At 45.0% G+C, this 18,884-nt stretch overlaps 1 protein-coding gene across 2 annotated transcripts; it reads right to left on the reverse strand.

Annotated features, from left to right (window-relative positions):
• Positions 1-1,213: 1,213 nt before the first annotated feature.
• On the reverse strand, positions 1,214-18,514 carry LOC110496377 (cleavage and polyadenylation specificity factor subunit 1). 2 transcript variants are annotated; one of them, XM_021572244.2, is made up of 35 exons: positions 18,334-18,514; positions 17,625-17,787; positions 17,451-17,478; positions 17,039-17,172; positions 16,762-16,842; positions 16,542-16,690; positions 16,116-16,262; positions 15,764-15,903; positions 15,548-15,658; positions 14,513-14,606; positions 14,220-14,307; positions 13,652-13,804; positions 12,925-12,976; positions 11,102-11,196; positions 10,921-10,995; positions 10,629-10,709; positions 9,433-9,669; positions 9,079-9,220; positions 8,739-8,917; positions 8,430-8,572; positions 8,038-8,230; positions 7,533-7,739; positions 7,316-7,405; positions 7,018-7,173; positions 5,329-5,689; positions 5,120-5,204; positions 4,827-4,968; positions 4,462-4,614; positions 4,046-4,222; positions 2,791-2,857; positions 2,650-2,697; positions 2,296-2,451; positions 1,953-2,082; positions 1,633-1,771; positions 1,214-1,491 (listed from the first exon to the last, which is right to left on the reverse strand). In XM_021572244.2, the coding sequence occupies exons 2-35, from the start codon at positions 17,766-17,768 to the stop codon at positions 1,444-1,446; spliced, it is 4,425 nt and encodes a 1,474-aa protein (XP_021427919.2). In that variant the 5' UTR covers positions 17,769-17,787; positions 18,334-18,514; the 3' UTR covers positions 1,214-1,443. The 2 variants fall into 2 exon arrangements, with proteins under 2 accessions (XP_021427919.2, XP_021427918.2); XM_021572243.2 differs by having other exon boundaries at positions 18,256-18,514.
• Positions 18,515-18,884: the final 370 nt, after the last annotated feature.

Below are 18,884 nucleotides of genomic sequence, written 5' to 3' on the forward strand. Positions count from 1 at the left end.
TTGGGCTGTAAGCTGTGGACATCAGGCCCTCATACCACCCTCATGGAGTCTGTTTCTGACCATTTGAGCAGACACATGCACATTTGTGGCCTGCTGGAGGTCATTTTGCAGGGCTCTGGCAGTGCTCCTCCTGCTCCTCCTTGCACAAAGGTGGAGGTAGCGGTCCTGTTGCTGGGTTGTTGCCCTCCTACGGCCTCCTCCACGTCTCCTGATGTACTGGCCTGTCTCCTGGTACGCTGACAGACACAGCAAACCTTCTTGCCACAGCTCGCATTGATGTGCCATCCTGGATGAGCTGCACTGCCTGAGCCACTGAGTGACCAAAACATCAGCCAGGAAGCATAGGAACTGAGAAGTGGTCTGTGGTCACCACCTGCAGAACCACTCCTTTATTGGGGGTGTCTTGCTAATTGCCTATAATTTCCACCTGTTGTCTATTCCATTTGCACAACAGCATGTGGAATTTATTGTCAATCAGTGTTGCTTCCTAAGTGGACAGTTTGATTTCACAGAACTGTGATTGACTTGGAGTTACATTGTGTTGTTTAAGTGTTCCCTCTTTTTTGAGCAGTGTAGTTTGGTCATTGTGCTGCCACAATGTGTGCGCAAGGCCTCAAAAGCATCATATACCAGAACTGCGAGAAAAGGTCTATATATTGAAACAATGTTGCGTTTATGAGAACACCAACAGGTGTGGAAGCCAAGTGCTAAAACACACATGCATGTGGGGGTCTGGCAGAGGAAGTGTGTCCATCTGAATGGGCATGTGCCTGAACTCCATTTTATACCCATTCATTTCTGATCGGTAACACCACAGATGTAAAAACTAATGTATTTTGTGTAGACAAAGTCATGGAACCTTAAGACAGAGAGAACTTGTAAATGGGTCCAATTTGACCGGAACACAGCAGGGTAGGTTAACCTTATGTTGCATTACCCGGATAATAGCACATATAGATTCTGACTAAACTACATACCTGCAGTGATGTTCATAATGTCAAGGAAATATTGGGTGCATTGCTCAATCTAATGTATAAAATGCTGCAAAACTCCAAAAACAAGCGCATATACTGCTGAATAAATATAAAAAGGTAAGAGTTTGTCAAAGTACCCCCCCCCCCCCGGATTTCTTTGGCACCTGTGTAAATGATGTCCATGACAGATTTGTGAGTTACATGTGCGGATCTCAAATTATTGAGCCTAAAAGACCAAGATGGTTATAACATTTTATAAAGACCCATACAATTCAGAATTTATCATATTTTGTTGAAAAAATATTCTAAGAAACATGATTAAACACCTTTATGACTGAACAAAATTGACTAAACACAAGCTTACGTTTCCATCGAGAAAATAGATACCAAAAAGCCTCCTTTAATATAAAAAAATGGGGGAAGACCCTGGGTCTCACATGCTGAGGGGGCGTGATCAAGGATGCTGCACTCAGAAATGAGCAGTCACCCTGTCAACTTCAAGAAGATCATCCAAGACCTAAAATGGACAAGAGGGATACTTTATTCAAATATCTCAACTCATAGTTATTTGCTCCAAGTTGATATGGACTATAGATTGGATTTCGTTGCATAGCTAGTTTTGTCAGAGAACGAGGCCAAAGGGACTAATGATACTCACTATATCAGAGGTGGTGCCAATCTTCTTGGCCAACTCACTACGCTCCATGGTGCTGAGGTACAGGTATTTGTTGAGTAGCTCTCCATCCAGAATGTTCCGCACCGCGTTCTGGAGCTGCCGCCGGTCAGCATGCAACATCCTGGTGGAACGAGATCCAAAAACTGGCATTAGTCTTTACCGAAAGTGTCAAATTTCTAAAAAGCCACTTAATGTTGCCTCAAAGCCTAAAAGGTATTTAAGTGTTGCCAATTTAAGATTTTATGGGGAAAATACTGATAACCCAACCAAATAAAGTTCAGTGACCTTGTGTGGCAAGTTACCTGAATGCCTTGGGGTTTAATCCTGCGTGGTGTGGCAGCATTGTGGTAAGAGCATTTTGCAACATCAGCAATCTGCGGTAGGTCTTCTCCTGCATGGGCAGCAGCAGCCCGAGGCCTCCATCTAGAGTTGCTGCAGGGAGGGAAGAGGATTAGTTACTGCTGAAGCGCCTGGAAATCCTCTTATTAGCTACTAACACCATGTTGATCCTTCTGAGAGCAACATACCAAGAGGAGAATTTGATCACATATACTGAAGGAAGATATCAGACAGCTCTTTATTCACATTCCCTACTTCTACCCTGTATCTGTCGATACAAATGACAAAGTCAAAGTTGTGTCCTACCAAACCATGTGATGTGCTTGTTGTCCCAGGCCAGGGTCTTTTTGGTGGCTGTGTCCTGTGCCCCTCGACAGGGCATCCTCCAGAAGGCGTTGACATGAGCTCCCACGTTAAAGTCTGCCCTCCTCAGCAGACGCATGCCTCCGAAACTCTCCTTAGCTTCAGCAGGGCGCAAAGTAACGCTTCAGTGATCATGACATGGTGGAACTGCAGTTTTGTCATCACACATGACCTCTGTCTTTATTTGATATTCGGGTGTTTGTGGGATAAGCATTACAACATTTGTGGTTAACCTGAGTATTCAATATTCTCCATGTTTGTAGGATAAATATTACCAATGTTTACATTATAACTCACCTTCAGGCAGATACATGTACACCGACAGATTCTGGTCTCGGTCCGACACTGAAACGTAGAGAAAACAGGTTTACTTTGAGAGGACTAGGCTCTAGCCTGGTACAGCGTTCTCCTGATTAGCTACCAAAGTTATAACCTTACCCAGGAATCCCAGCTGGTTGTTATCCACCATAAACTCTACGCTGTAGACCTCCAGAGGCTTGGCGTCCTGGGGAACCAAACGCCGAAACAAAACCATTAAGACAGGGCTCCCCAATTGCAATTTTGGAAGGTTGGGTGGCCAGAACATAAGTTGTACACTACAAATTGACCACTAGAATCCCAAACAGATATAGTATGATAATAACACAATTTGAAACCTTGATTACATTGGAATACGATCACATATGCCTCTCCATTTACATGTGGGAATACATTTCCCAAAATAAAACTGACCTCATTTCCTGGTGATTTTACAGTCTTATGTACAAGAACTACCATTATATACATACATACACTGAACAAAAATATAAACGCAACATGTAAAGTGTTGTTCCCATTTTTCATGAGCTGAAATAAAAGACCCCAGAAATGTTCCATTCGCACAAAAAGCTTATTTCTCTCAAATTCTGTGTACAAATTTCTTTACATCCCTGTTAGTGAGCATTTATCCTTTTCCACAATCCAGCCACCTGACAGGTGTGGCATAACAAGAAGCTGATTAAACAGCATGATCATTGTGCTGGGGAAAAAAGGCCATGCTAAAATGTACAGTTGTGTCACAACGCCGCAGATGTCTCAAATTTTGAGGGAGCGTCCACCAGAGCTGTTGCCAGATAATTGTGTGTTCATTTCTCTACCATAAACTGCCTTCAATGTAATTTTAAAGAATTTGGCAGTACATCCAACCGGTCTCACAACCGCAGACCACGTGTAACCACACCAGCTCATGACCTCCACATCTGGAGGGGGGGGGGGGGTGCTGAGGAATATTTCAGTCTTCAATAGAGCCCTTTTTTGTGGGGAAAAACTAAATGTTGATTGGGGAACACTGCATTAAGAGAAGAGACTCAAAACACTGACATGAAGATCGAACATGTACGACCCTGATCATTTAAACATCCCCTCCAGCACAGCACTGCTCTCTAGAAGATAAACTCAACACAAGACACCCTGGGATCCAACAGGGGAACACAGGGGGAAACAAACCCATAGTACTTTCTTTCATTCATGAACAGAAACACTCATCTGGGATGTACAGTTAAATCCATAAACAACAAACTAACATGGAACAAAACCCCTCAGGGAATGACAAATCAGAAGAGGCTAAATCACGTGTTACTTGAACACAGTACTTTGAAGTTGACGGTTTCCCTGCGTTACTACAAAAAGTAGTTCTGTAGCCTTGCCGTCTTACCCTGCTAATTAGCGACAACGTCTTACTCTCAGGCTGGTATCTGAGCAGAGAGATGCTCTTCATGACGTCAGCTGCCAGGATAAAGTTCTTGATGCTAAACATCTGGTGGATGTAGAGCTGGGTGTCGATGAAGGCCATGCCTGTCAGGTCATTGTCCTTCAGACTCCACAGAAAGATCTAGACGGAGAGAGGGATAGACAGACACGGTGAGCACAACCAGGACTGTGTCAGGGATACAGGAGAGATGGCTGACATACTTATAATAAATGGCTAATTCAATAATATATTCAACTGCAACATGTTGGCCACACAATGAAAACTATGTAAATCGGAACAGAATTATATTGAGAGGTGGGTGGGAAAATGCATCTAGACTGAGACATCTGTAGTGGTAAAATCAGAGGTGAGTCTGTCACCTTCTGTCCGATGGCAGAGACCAAGTATCCGCTGCAGTGACACAGAGCTGTGACCGGTCCCTTCTGCTCCTTCTCATACAGAACCTTGAATTTGTTCTTCGTCAGGGGCTGACCCGGTTCCGGGACCACCTCAATCACATCCAGGATCAGGATCTGGACACAACAGTAGAGAGAGAAATAAGTCCAAACTAAAATCAACATCATGATTTCAAAAGGCATCATCTGTCTGTCGGTCCTGAGTTTCCTGACCCAACTAGGAGAAACTCCGGACCCCTGCTCTAGACCATAACTTAGAGCATAGAACTTGGGCCTAAAAAAGGTATTCCTAGCTCTAGTCAGTAGTCACAGAAGTGTTGGTGACTCACCCGGCCCCTACAGGTGACCTCCTCCCCCTGCATGAGACAAGTCCCGGCAGCTACGTATCCCTTCAGCCCAGACACGGTCTCCTGACTCCTCAACGCCACAGTCTTCATACAAGTCACATGTTCCCACTCCTCCAGGTCAATCCTGACCAATATCACATAGGGGAGGGAGGTCAGAACAGACACCCAACTACTGTGGCGTAGATGCTTCAATATAAATATGCATCAGATCTATAATGAATATGCCTCATGTTAGAGGCTATGCTCCAGATAGCTGCAGTAGCTACAGTTGTTACCGTGTGTTAGGGATGGCCTCCCAGCTGACAGGAGATATGAGCTGAATGGAGAAATTCTCCTGCTGAGGAGGAATGTAGCGTTCGTCTGAGGAGAACACAGCACCAAGGAATTTGAATGGTGGAAGAATGAATGAAGGAACGGAGAAATAAACCAATGAGAACGTGAAGCGCACGTCATGGAGACAGACTAATGCATATACTGGTCCCACCTCTGTCTATGGTCTCAAACTCCTTCTCCTCTCCGGTCATTCTGGGGATGCGAGTGCAGGGGTCCTTCACGCTGGTGCACACTGCATACACCTTGGACTCTACATGGTAGGACACATAGTGAACCGTGCACCTCAGAGGAATCTTCCTGACAGGCCAGGGGGCGTCATACGACAGGTACGTGGGTAGAACACTGATCCTCAGCTCGCCCTGCTTGTTGAAGTAGAGGAAACCTTTAGGGCAGTTGATGTTGTGGAAGGGGGAGAAGGACTCGATTGGTCCGTCAATCGTCATGGGGTGGAGCCTCATCGCCCCCCGTGATGTCACCAGCATCCAGTGAGGGGAGGGGCCACAGATGAACACCTGACACACAAACCAGAAAACGACACATGAGAACACACAGAACTACAGTAGATATGAAGTATGCGTGCACAGCAGTACCTCTCCAAGATGTATCTTGCAGGGAACCTGAGAATCCACAAGTGTACCCCTTGTTACCCATGATGTACAGTGCTTTCGGAAAGTAAGAACATCAAATATCAAATTTCCATAAGTATTCAGAACCTCAGTACTTTGTTGAAGCACCTTTGGCAGAGATCACAGCCTAAAGTCTTCTTGGGTATGACGCTACAAGCTTGGCACACCTGTATTTTGGAAGTTTCTTCCATTCTTCTCTGCAGATCCTCTCAAGCGCTGTCAAGTTGGATGAGGAGCGTCCCTGCACAGCTATTTTCAGGTCTCCAGAAATGTTCGATCGGGTTCAAGTCAGGGCTCTGGCTGGGCCACTCAAGGACATTGAGACTTGTTCCGAAGCCACTCCTGTGTTGTCTTGGCTATGTGCTTAGGGTCATTGTCCTGTTGGAAGGTGAATCTTCACCCCAGTCTGAGGTCCTAAGTGCTCTGGACCAGGTTTTCATCAAGGATCTCTCTGTACTTTGCTCCGTTCATCTTCGCCAAGATCCTGACTAGTCTCCCAGTCCATGCCGCTGAAAAACATCTGGAAAGTTCTCCCATCTCCACAGAGGAACTCTGGAGCTCTGTCAGAGTGACCAACGGGTTCTTGTTCACCTCCCTGACCAAGGCTCTTCTCCCCCGATAGCTCAGTTTAGCTGGGCGGCCAGCTCTAGGAAGAGTCTTGGTGGTTCCAAACTCCTTCCATTTAAGAATGATGGAAGCCACTGTGTTCTTGGGGACCTTCAATGATGCAGAATTTTTTTGGTACCCTTCCTCAGATCTGTGCCTCGACACAATCCTGTCTTGGAGCTCTACGGACAATTCCTTCAACCTCATGGATTGGTTTTTGCTCTGACATGCACTGTCAACCTTATATAGACAGGTGGGTGCCTTACCAAATCATGTCCAACTGAATTTTCCACAGGTGAACTCCAATCAAGTTGTAGAAATGGAAACAGGATGCAGGGGAGCTCAATTTGAAATCTCATAGCAAGGGATCTGAATACTTACGTAAATAAGGCATCTGTTTTTAATTTTTTATACATTTGCAAACATTTATAAAAACCTGTTTTTGCTTTATTATTAGGTAGTGTGTGTAGATTTATGAGGAAAACATTTAAATTTGATTCATTTCAGAATAAGGCTGTAACGCAACAAAATGTGGGAAAAGGGAAGGGGTCTGAATACTTTCCGAATGCACTGTGTATATATAGTCTTGTAGGAAAATAACCTCTTACCCCAGAGTAGCCTGAGATATCCTCAAAGTATCTGAACCTGGCCACGCGACCTTTGACCACCGTTGGCCCCTCCTCGCTGAGACCAGCCTGACCCTCCGCCTTCTTATCTTTCTTCACCTTCGACTTCTTCTCCCGGAAGTTGATGTTGTGGGGCATCTGAGACGAGACAGGAGAATAGTTAGAAGACATAAATCATCAGTGTTGAATGGGAGTTTTAGGACTTGTTTACCCAGACACAGATTAAGCCTAGTCCTAAAAGTTATTGACTTGGCTTGTCCAATGGCCTTGCTCTTCTTACCTTCTTGAAGCGGACCTTCAGGTTGCTCTGAGCCTGCTGCTGGTCATATGGGAATGCTTCATAGATCAGAAGCTCCTGTTCAACATGGACCTGGGAAAGAAACAGAACATAGAGCCAGATATATCTAAAGCAATTTCCCAAAATTGAATCAATGAAGCACCACTGCTACACATTCTGGCGTTGTCATTCCACTTTAATACCGGTACTGAAAACTCACCAGCAGGTAGGGTCTGCAGTGGTTGTTGCCGAGCGACACCAGGGCCACCTCTTTGACCAATGGGATCTCTCCCTGTCGTGTCACTTCCTCCTTTTTCCCCTCCCCCTGGGCTGCTGATTGGCCGGCGGAGCTGTCAACCAACACTCTCTGGCCAACAGGGAAGTTCTTGACCAGGAACACCAGTCTCCAGTCAGGTAGCTGGTAGATCTAGAAAACAGGAGGAAGTTGTTTTACTATAGCTCTACTGTGTAGAAAAAGTTCACCTGTCGGTTGTGGTGTCACTCATTACTATGGCCACTGAGTTCCTGTGAATTTCTGAGCATAAGACTAAAGTTCCCAGGTTTATATCCAACCTCTAAACAGCACCATAGTGTAAATGTTGTCTTTTACCACAGTTAACATCTTACCAAATGTGTAAATTATGTAAACTAAATGATTACAATACAATGTGTATTGATACGGCTATTGTTAATATGATGCTGATAAACTAGACATCGATCCTGACCTCCATGACGCCGTTCTCGCGGACCATCATGCACCAGTGTGTAGGTTCAGCTCGTCCTGACCTCCCCTCGGAGCCCCCACCCAGGGCCCCAGAGGAGAGGCGGTAGCCGGGGTGGGACTCGTCTTTGGTGGGGGTGATGCCTGCTGGGTTACAGTCTCCATACAACATCTCCTCCTCATCATCCACTGTGTTACTAAATAGGAGAAACGGGAGAGAGGTTGACTGATAAACACTGAGGTGAGACAGTGCCTTCACTGACTACGAGACGCCCCCCCACATTAAAAAAAAAAAGTGTCCATGGGGAAAGTTGGTATTGCTCTCATTCTTCAGTTTAAAACAATTTACTTTATTCAAAAACATCCTACCTGAGGTCCTATATGATTGCCTCTTACCTGAGGTCCTGTAGAATGGTCTCGGTCTCCGATTGGCTCTTGAACATGCTGTCTTGATCCTCAGTGTGACAGGTCTGCTTGTTCTCGGTGGTGAACATCCCGCTGACGTCACGAAACGCACACAGGGTGATCACACGGGGTTGCTGTAGGGGAGAGAGAGTCACCGGTCTGACAATCCGATTTTTTCACTCATTCATCCATCAGGTTGTGTTGTAATACTGCCTGGCTTAGTTGTGCAGGATATGACCGTGACTGGGCCAGGCTGTAGTGTAATGTGTTGTGTTACGTAGTGTCGTATCAGTGACTCACAGCAGCTATCTGTGGTTTCTGCAGGGCCAGGCGGTGGGTCTTGCCCATGTAGGAGTCGGTCTTCAGGACAAACATGGTGACCACTCCGTCTGCCGTCATGATGACCACATAGGGGTCCGCTACGGAGCACTGCACTATGGGAGAACCCAGGTCCACCGGGATGAAGTGCAGCTGGGTCACTGGAAGGAACATCAAATCAAAAGTATTTCCAAAGCCCCTTTAGCTGTCACAAAGTGCTTGACAGTCAGTGAAAGAGAAGATGAGTGACAGGTACAGTGAGAGACACAGAGGATCATGAATTATTTTCTCCTTTTATTGAAAGACGGACAGATCTCGCTACCTCCTTCCAGTAGCCGTATACCCATGGGGGAGACCTGGATGATGTATTTGTTGTCTCCGATGTTCCCAGCGAACACAGTGGGCCCCTGGGTGGCGAAACCACTGGTGTCCAGCTCCATGATCTCCTGGCCCGTCTGCAGGATCTAGAGAACCACACAGGAGGGGTTCCAGTTACCTTCAATAGACCTCAATCGTTACCCTTAACTCAATCAACATTACAGACTCAATCTAAACATGCTGGAGCTCCGTAGGGGAGGAAAAAGCTCCCTGTCAGACTGCTGTGTAGAGCGGAGTGTGTCTAGGGGTGCAGTGTGTACTGTACTGTGTAGAGATGTGGTGGGAGGTGTGGGTGTACCATGGTGGAGTCCTCTCTGCTGAGAATCAGAAAGCCATGTTTTTTCTTATCGTCCTCCACTGGCGCAGGTACCGTCTTCTCCTCTTCTTCCTCCTCAGGGGTCTCACCTTCTCCCTCAGCTGCAGGGGGCTTGTCTTTCTCTTTGACTTTCTCCTTGACCTCATTGGAGATGACAGTCCACATGTCATGGCAACCTGGCAGCTCAAATGTAGTGACCACCTGGGGTCGGATGCTTCTCTGGGAGGGGCCAGGACAAAAACGATCATCAATTATCAATAACAGAACAATGACCCCTAGGAGTAAGTGACCACCTGGGGACTGATGCTCCTCTGGGAGGGCAAGGGGCTACACAAAACAGTCATCAATAACCACAGAACTATGGCCAGAGGGAACAACTGAATCATCCACTCAAAGCTGACACTGAAAATGTTTTGTTTTTTTCTTCAAAATGTTTTTTTTTTTAAATCAGTGCAGTAATTTGTAAGTCTTCACAATGTTCTTTCCATGAATGCATGTATAAGTGTGTCTGAGTGGTTTATAAGCTGCTCCATTATTCTCTGAGGCAGCAGCCCTGGTAAACCCAGAGTGGTTATTCTCTGTAGCACCGTCACTGAACCTGAGGTAGACAGGCCTCGCCACCACAGGTCTTAGAACAGTGCATCCACAAGCATACACTTGCACAGAAACACAAAAGACAGGCCGAGTAGAGTATTAACCAGGCCGAGTAGAGTACTAACCAGGCAGAGTAGAGTATTAACCAGGCCGGCCGAGTAGAGTATTAACCAGGCCGGCCGAGTAGAGTATTAACCAGGCCGGGCCGAGTAGAGTATTAACCAGGCCGAGCAGAGTAGAGTATTAACCTGGCCGGCCGAGTAGAGTATTAACCAGGCCGAGCAGAGTAGAGTATTAACCAGGCCGAGTAGAGTATTAACCAGGACGGCCGAGTAGAGTATTAACCAGGCAGGGTAGAGTAATAACCAGGCCGGCCGAGTAGAGTATTAACCAGGCCGGCCGAGTAGAGTATTAACCAGGCCGGGTAGAGTATTAACCAGCCAAAGTAGAGTATTAACCAGGCCGAATAGAGTATTAACCAGGCCGAGTAGAGTATTAACCAGGCAGAGTAGAGTACTAACCAGGCCGAGTAGAGTATTAACCAGGCAGAGTAGAGTATTAACCAGGCTGAGTAGAGTATTTACCTGAAGCACAGATAGACCTCCGTTCTTCCCAAAGCCAGAACACACCACTATCTCCAGGTCAGGTTCTGGGTTGGTCTGGAACTGTGGACACAGAAATACCAGACACAGTGCTTAATGTGTTTTACTGTTTGCATAGCAACAGCTTGAGAAAATACCTTGGTGGTGGTATTAGATATTGATCAGCGCTTTCACAAATAGAACACAGCCATGATGGACCGGAAAGACTCTTAAAAAAGGTTAGAAACCTCTTTTGCGAAGGTGATCTGGAATGAAACTTAAAGTGTTTAAGTACCTCTTCAGAGAGGAAGGCTGGCTCCCCCATGGACGCACCAGCACAAGGTCCGATGTTCAGTATGCTGTCACACACCTGGAGGCAAACATACCAAAACAATATTGTAAAGACTACAATAACCAAGACTAGAGTATGAATAATTAAGTGATGAAGCTTCAACTGGGGTAACAAGGGGTCCTACCTCAAAGGAGTAGGTGGCCAACTGTGTGCCAGATGCCGCCTCGCTCCCGTACACCTCAATTTCATCCACCTCATCAGGCAGTTGGTTCTTACCAGCTGGATAGGGGACATGGGAGGAAACGCGTCGTTCATAAATATAAGAACATTATTATAGATGACCTTATCACCTTAGTTAGTTCCATACATACGGTGCCATCGGAAAGTATTCAGAGCCCTTGACTTGTTCCACATTTTGTTACGTTATAGCCTTTTCTAAAATTGATTAAATTAAAAAATAATCTTCAGTCTACACACAATACCCCAAAATGACAAAGCAAAAGCAGGGTAATAGAGATTTTAGCAAATGTATTAAAGCTAAAAAAAACAGAAATACCTTATTTACATAAGTATTCAGACCCTTTTCCATGAGACTCGAAATTGATCTCAGGTACATCCCGTTCCCATTGATCATCCTTGAGATGTTTCTACAACTTGGTGTCCACCTGTGGTAAATTCAATTGATTGGACATGATTTGGAAAGTCACACACCTGTCTATATAAGGTCCCACAGTTGGCAGTGCATGTCAGAGCAAAAACCAAGCCATGAGGTCAAAGGAATTGTCCGTAGAGCTCCGAGACAGGACTGTGTTGAGGCACAGATCTGGGGAAGGGTACCAAAAAAATGTAGGCAGCGTTGAATGTCCCCAAAAATACATTGGCCTCCATCACTCTTCAATGGAAGAAGTTTGCAACCACCAAGACTCTTCCTAGAGCTGGCCCCCCGGCCAAACTGACCAATCAGGGGAGAAAGGCCTTGGTCAGGGAGGTGACCAAGAACCCAATGGTCGCTCTAGAATTCCTCTGTGGTGATGGGAGAACTTTACAGAAGGACAACCATCTCTGTAGCACTCCACCAATCAGGCATTTATGGTAGAGAGGCCAGATGGAAGCCACTCCTCAATAAAAGACACATGACATCCTGCTTGGAGTTTGCCAAAAGGCACCTAAAGACTCTCAGAACATGAGAAATAAGATTATCTGGTCTGATGAAACCAAGATTGAATTCTTTGGCCTGAATGCCAAGCGTCACATCTGGAGGAAACCTGGCACCATCCCTACGGTGAAGCATGGTGGTGGCAGCATCATGCTGTAGGGATGTTTTTCAGTGGCAGGGACTGGGAGACTTGTCAGGATCAAGGCAAAGATGAACGGAGCAAAGTACAGCGAGATCCTTGATGAAAACCTGCTCCAGAGCACTCAGGACCTCAGACTGGGGCGAAAGTTCACCTTCCAACAGGACAATGACCCTAAGCACATAGCCAAGACAACACAGGAATGGCTTCGAGACAAGTCTTTGAATGTCCATTAGTGGTCCAGCCAGAGCCCGGACTTGAACCCGATCAAACATCTCTGTAGAGACATGAAAATCGCTGTGCAGTGACGCTCCCCATCTAACCTGACAGTGGTTGAGAGGATTTGCAGCGAAGAATGGGAGAAACTTCCCAAATACAGTGTGCCAAGCTGGTAGCGTCATACCCAAAGAAGACTGGAGGCTGTGATCACTGCTTCAACAAAATACTGAGTCTGAATACTTATGTAAATGTGATACTTCAGTTATTTATTTTTAATAAATTACCAAACATTTCTAAAAACCTATTTTTGCTTTGTCATTATGGGGCATTGTGTGTAGATTGATGAGGTAAAGATTCAATCCATTTTAAGAATAAGTCTGTAACCTATCAAAATGTGGAAAAATTCAAGGGGTGTGAATACTTACTAAAGGCACTGTATGTAAAGAAGGGTAATATGCAAGACAAAACCAAGACATTGTAATACACCAAATACCTGTCAACTTGGTAGAGGATTCACCCCTCTTCTTTTTACTAGGAGGTTCCTCCTGGAATTATCATCAAGGTCATTATGCATTTTGTATCAGAATACACACAGAGGAATGTCTATCAGCAATTCATTTAGCATTTCTATTTACAAAATGGACAATGGGCAGCAGGTAGCCTGGCGGTAAGGGCGTTGGGCCAGCAACAGAAGACGCTAGTTCGAATACCCGAGCCGACAAGGTGAAGAACCTGTTGATATGCTCTTGAGCAAGGCACTTAAACCTAATTTGCTCTAGGTGCGCTTTACTGTGGTTGACCCTGTAAAACACCACATTTCACTGCACCTATCTGCTGTATGTGACAATAAAACTTATTTTTTTTCAGGGGTGAACTATAACATGCGACATCATCACATATCATATTTCCACATCTGCTAGTCAAAAAACAGTCACAACACCAGTTGAAGTGCTGAAAATGTGTTTATAGGTGGAACACGAGCACAAAAGCTACTCAAGGACAACGACTGCTACTTGGTTTTGAAACCACGAAAGAATCCTCTTTTGACGACATCAACATTCATTTACAACTGGCCACATTTTGATGCTCAATCTGATCAATTACGCCTCAACTAATCTATGGAATCTTTACATTTCTGACAGAATCACACACAGCAATATGCCACAAGGACCAGACAGAGGAGAATATCAACATATGAACTCAAACCCAAACCAACTCACCTGCTTCTCCTCATCGGTCTCCTCTTCCTTCTCTTTGTCCTCCTCCACAGGTGGTTTCTCTGGATTCTCCTGGTACTTCTCTGTGTATTTCAGCAAGAGGCTGTTTCCCAGCCGGGAGCCCAGGAACAGATACCCAGGCTCCATGGTCATCATCTGGGGGGGACGAGGGACAGGGGTGAAGGTGAGGAGAACCTCTATGCTTCCACAGCTCCATGACCAGTTCTCTCTTGGCCAATGGCTGGCAGCAGACTGTGAATATCACTGCACTGCTTTCTTCAACACTAAGTGGATGTGTGGACACAACAGCGCTTCTTCGCCAAAAACTCTCTAATGCGCTCTCTTCCCCCTCGCCTCTCCCCTCCCTCTGTACATGAGTTTGCGCATAATGCAGTAAACTGTCAAGTAAGGGCTGCTGTCAGCACATATTATCTGTGTGTGTGTGTGTGTGTGTGTGTGTGTGTGTAATGCGTCTGGAACGGCATCTGTCCATAATACTTACACCGGTCCTCATAGTAAACTCACGCTGCCACACACCCCCACACACACACACACACTGTATGCTACTTACACAGGTGGTGAGAACGCTGGCAGCAGCCTTGTCTAAGTGGAAGGCCCGGACACTCCTCATGCCATCAGTGATCAGGGTCAACACATAGCTGAGGAGAGGGGACAGGCACACAGTCAAAGCATGACTCTTACAAGGTCATGAATACAATGCCGTTCCAGCTGTAGTTATTTCTACTACGCCACACCGGTTGGAGGGCACAAAACATTGCTTTAACAAGGTCTAATTAAGCATTTACGGCAAATAAATACACACAGCTAATAAACCCCAACACAACTGTTCTGTGCTCTACTCACATCTCTCCTCCTTTCAGAGAGATGACCATCTTGTCAGAGCCGATGAAGGAGGACTGGGAACAATCTAGAGTTATCTTCACCTCCTCCTGTATACCTGAAACACCAACACACAGCCTTATTAGAAGACAAAGGCTCATACATGCTTCCGACACGTTATGAAGCTTTAGACCTGCAGGTATATTGCAGCGTAGGCACGACTCCCAACACCATCATTAGGTTTGCTGACGACACAACCTTGGTAGGCCTTATCACCGTCAACGATTAGACAGCCTATAGGGAGGGCCGAACACGCCCCCATTCACATCGACGGGGCTGTAGTGGAGCCGGTGGAGAGCTTCAACTTCCTTGGTGTCCACATCACCAACAATCTATCACGGTCTATTCAACGCCTATTCCCCCTCAGGAGACTGAAAAGATTTGGCATGGTCCCTCAGATCCTCAAAAAGTTATACGGCTGCACCTTCGAGAGCATCCTGACCAGTTATATCACCGCCTGGTATGGCAACTACTCCAAAAGTAGTTAACAGGTTCTACCCCCAAGCCATAAGACTGCTGAACAATTAATCAAATGGCCACCTGGACTCTTTGCATTGACCCCCTATTAGCATTTTTAAAAAAAAGTTTTTTAACACTGCTGCTACTCGCTGTTCATCATCTATGCATAGCCACTTTACCCCTACCTACATGTACATATTACCTCAATGACCTCAACTAACCTGTACCTCCGCACATTGACTCAGTACCGGTATCCCCTGTATATAGCCTCGTTATTATTATTTTGTATTACTTGTTTTTCCTTTTTTTTTTATATAACTTTATTCAGAAATTTTTTTTCTTAAGGGCTTGTAAGTAAGCATTTCACGGTAAGCATTTCACCTGTTGTATTCGGTGCACGTGACAAATAAAATTTGATTCGACCAAATTACTTTCCTAGGCAAGGTATACATTTCTTAGAAATATTAACTAGGCTGCTTTGCTTTCTATGTGGAGTGAGCTTGAGAACAATGTGTACCCCTGTCCTCAGTCAGTACATACGCAGGGGGAAGGCGGTGGTCCCTGTGGTCTGTGTGTTGAGTGACACGCCATATGGAGGAACACTCTGGTTGAGGTATAACAGGGAGTTGACAGCAAACACCACCACACCACCTAGAAACACAACAGGAATACATTCATATGATCTCTAAACTGATCACACAAGTCTCCATGTGTACCGCTGAACACACAGTGTGAACCCAGTGAGCGAGGGATTACCAATGGGCTTGGGCACAGCCATGACCTGTGTGCAGTCAAAGGGCAGGTTGCTGAGGGACCAGATGACAGGGTGAACCTTCTGCATGATGTTGAGAGAGATGGCTACGATACTGCAGGTGTCCTGTCTCACTGCTACACGCCTGGAGGAGGGGGACATGGTCAGACTAGAGTTACACGCCACAATATTACCAGTCATAAACGGGTCTGAAAAAGACATAGCTAAGTTCCAACAAGGGGCGGGATAAGTTCCTAGCCTTCTTCATGTTAAGTCGTCAGCAGGCTTTTGTTTCGGGGGGAGGACTCCTTAGACAGACGGAACAGAGGAGGATAGGTGCTGTTGTGGTGTACTAACCCAGGCCACGTCTGGTTGGGCTCATACAGGATGAGCAATGTGGGCTCATAATAACCGTGGAGAAACTTCATATCTACGATGTTCAGAAGCTTCTCATCCAACTCACGGACATCTATGATGTAGCTGGGAAGAAAGCTCGACTTGGGCCTGCATGTGTGGTAAAAGAAAAAACACGAGGCTGATGATAAATCGTCAAATCCAAAACCCATCAAAAAACGTATTACAACTCAAGTGTTTAGTTTATGTGATAATAAAAGTGATTTTATTTGATAATAACCTACATGCATTGCTATAGGTATCCTAAATATCACTACAAGATGCTATGGATTGTAGGACTACCTGTAAAAAAAAAACTGTGGCAAATGTTACTGAAGGGACTATCCTAGCGAAATAAATCAAACGATGAAATTCAGTATGCCTACATACCCTTCCACTACTCCCTCCTGTTCGTCAGTAAGTGTGTCCTTTCTGAATGGCAGCACCACCAGCTGAGTTCCATACACCAGCATCACAGCACAGCGGTTCTCTGGGTCCACACGAACCATGGGGATGTGCAGGTTCTGGACAAACCCATCCTAGAGATAGAACAATTATGGATTAAGATACAACTTTGGATGTTTTTCAAGCACAGTTCAATTCCTCTTACCCTCAGCTCTGGCTCCTCAAAGAAGTGAAGCGAGAGAGTCTTCAGATCATGTGTTCCTGGATCATACTCCACCACTGACAGCTGGAGTAAACACAACCAGGACATTGTAAACAGCAGTCAGAGACATTTTATAGGCTAGACTGCTTGCACCTACTACATATAGCTACTGACACATGATCAATTGATATTGAAATAATAAAGTAGGCCAAAGTAACCTGGAATATGAAAGCTGTGAGTTTAGGATTAGTAAAACAATCAATTGAGACGTCTCAGGTACCTTAGCATCTTTGAAGCTAAGCAGGAGAGCGTCTCTGTTGGCTCCTACCAGCTGAACAGAGGCCATGGACATGACGTTACCGAACAAGGAGAAACAAGCCACCTGCTCCAACTTCTCCTTACGACTCTTGACATCTGCAGAGGACAAGGAAGAGATCAAGGAAGTGTCAAATAAGAAATCAGGTGTCGGATATGGTCTGAAATGTTGACACGTGCATGTCTAAGGAAGGCTGACAACATCATAATAATAGCATACAGTCAGTGGTTCACTAGTCATTCTAAACAGTCAGGTTGCACCCCAGAGTGTTGCAGCATAGTGGAACTGTTGCCCAGCCCATAGGTCTCGGATTTCCACCAGACTAGCTCTTCTCTCATCAGAATGTTGCTAAAGTGCAAGGCAGTTTTGGACATACCTGGTGATTTGTCTGTCTTTGAGGCATTCTGAAATATGAAGAGGAAAATGTGAACATCAACTGGATTTCAAGAATAAAAATATGCCCACGACAGGTAGTCACAATCTTTGTCATTGTACTTTTTAAATCAGTGATCGAGAAATGAAAGATGAACATAGCTAAAGGTTCCTTCACCTCCACATCGTGGATGATCCTGTAGACGTAAAGCTGAGACGTTCCAGCGACGACCAGGTTTCTCTCCACGTTGGAGATGAAGTTACAGTAGACAGAGAACTCGATGGCGGTGGGGGAGTGGGCTTGGCGGTATACGGCATACATCCTGCAAGCCCCTCAGCACCTTAACGTTACAGCAAGGATCAGTTATTAGCATATGCTCGATGTTTATCTGGACAAGCATTTATTAGAAGACACGTCTATGGGTATTGCACCAGTAACGTTACTACTTAGCATGCTATACTAAATAGCTACGTTGATACTTTAACGTTACACTGTGGATCAACATATTAGGTGTCAGGCTTGAATACAATCCAGGCAGGGATGATTGTTAGCAAACTGGTAGCATAGTGGTTTACAGGTCAATGAAGATGATTTTAGCTGGTTCGCTTGTTTACTTGCTTCGCCCCGCAACGAGACAAACAATGTATCGTTTCAGGAACGAAGCACGTCTTCTACTTGCTGTTACTTTATTTGGGAGAATACTAGCTACAGTATCTTTCCAATGAGTTAGGCATCTAGATATTTAGCTAAATATTTGTTTTTAAATAACGTAGGTTAGCTAGGTAATTAGCATATCAGTGTGTCTTACTTGCTAATTAATGCTCCACTCGCGTCTGCTAGCTACCTTAGCTTCAAGGTGTTCCAGTATTTTATCACATAAACCTACCGATCATGAATAAGCTACGATAGTTTCCAGTTAGTCTTGCCTTTCACTTTTATTACAGCATAATTCATACGCTCCAATTGCTAAAAATAATAACTGGCTTTAGTTATTTTTCATTCAGTCATTTCCCAGACATCCATTCCACCAACGTGAGCAGCTAAACTGAATTCGGTAAGAACTAACGACCACACAACACTAGTTCCTATCTTTATAGAAACATGTGTGTACGGTTTGAAATCTCACCATGTGTGCATTGCAGTTGTGTACATAAATATGACAGGACACGTTTAATTGAACACAAATCTTCAATTACAGCCACATTTTTACAAAAAAAAAAAAAGTAAATGTAAACACCATGTCTCAGAGGGAATACAATAAATATAAAACTAAGGCAACATGATAAGTAAAGTAACTGTTTGGCTTCGCCAGACATATTACCAGTTAAATGCATACATTTAACAAGTAACATTCCATGTCACACCACTGGAGGTCCGTTGTTAAACTGATTATAAACATCAAACTATACTGGAAACAATATGGTTCCAAACTATTAC

Source organism: Oncorhynchus mykiss, chromosome 18 (genome assembly GCF_013265735.2).
Source record: "Oncorhynchus mykiss isolate Arlee chromosome 18, USDA_OmykA_1.1, whole genome shotgun sequence".
NCBI lineage: Eukaryota > Metazoa > Chordata > Actinopteri > Salmoniformes > Salmonidae > Oncorhynchus > Oncorhynchus mykiss.

Coding starts and splice junctions, on each gene's coding strand:
- LOC110496377 (XM_021572244.2), bottom strand. CDS start 17,768: ATGTATGCCGTATACCGCCAAGCCCACTCCCCCACCGCCATCGAGTTC. Junction 12,977..13,651: donor AGACCGATGAGGAGAAGCAG/GTGAGTTGGTTT, acceptor TGATAATTCCAG/GAGGAACCTCCTAGTAAAAA. Junction 7,406..7,532: donor ACTGCAGACCCTACCTGCTG/GTGAGTTTTCAG, acceptor TTTCTTTCCCAG/GTCCATGTTGAACAGGAGCT.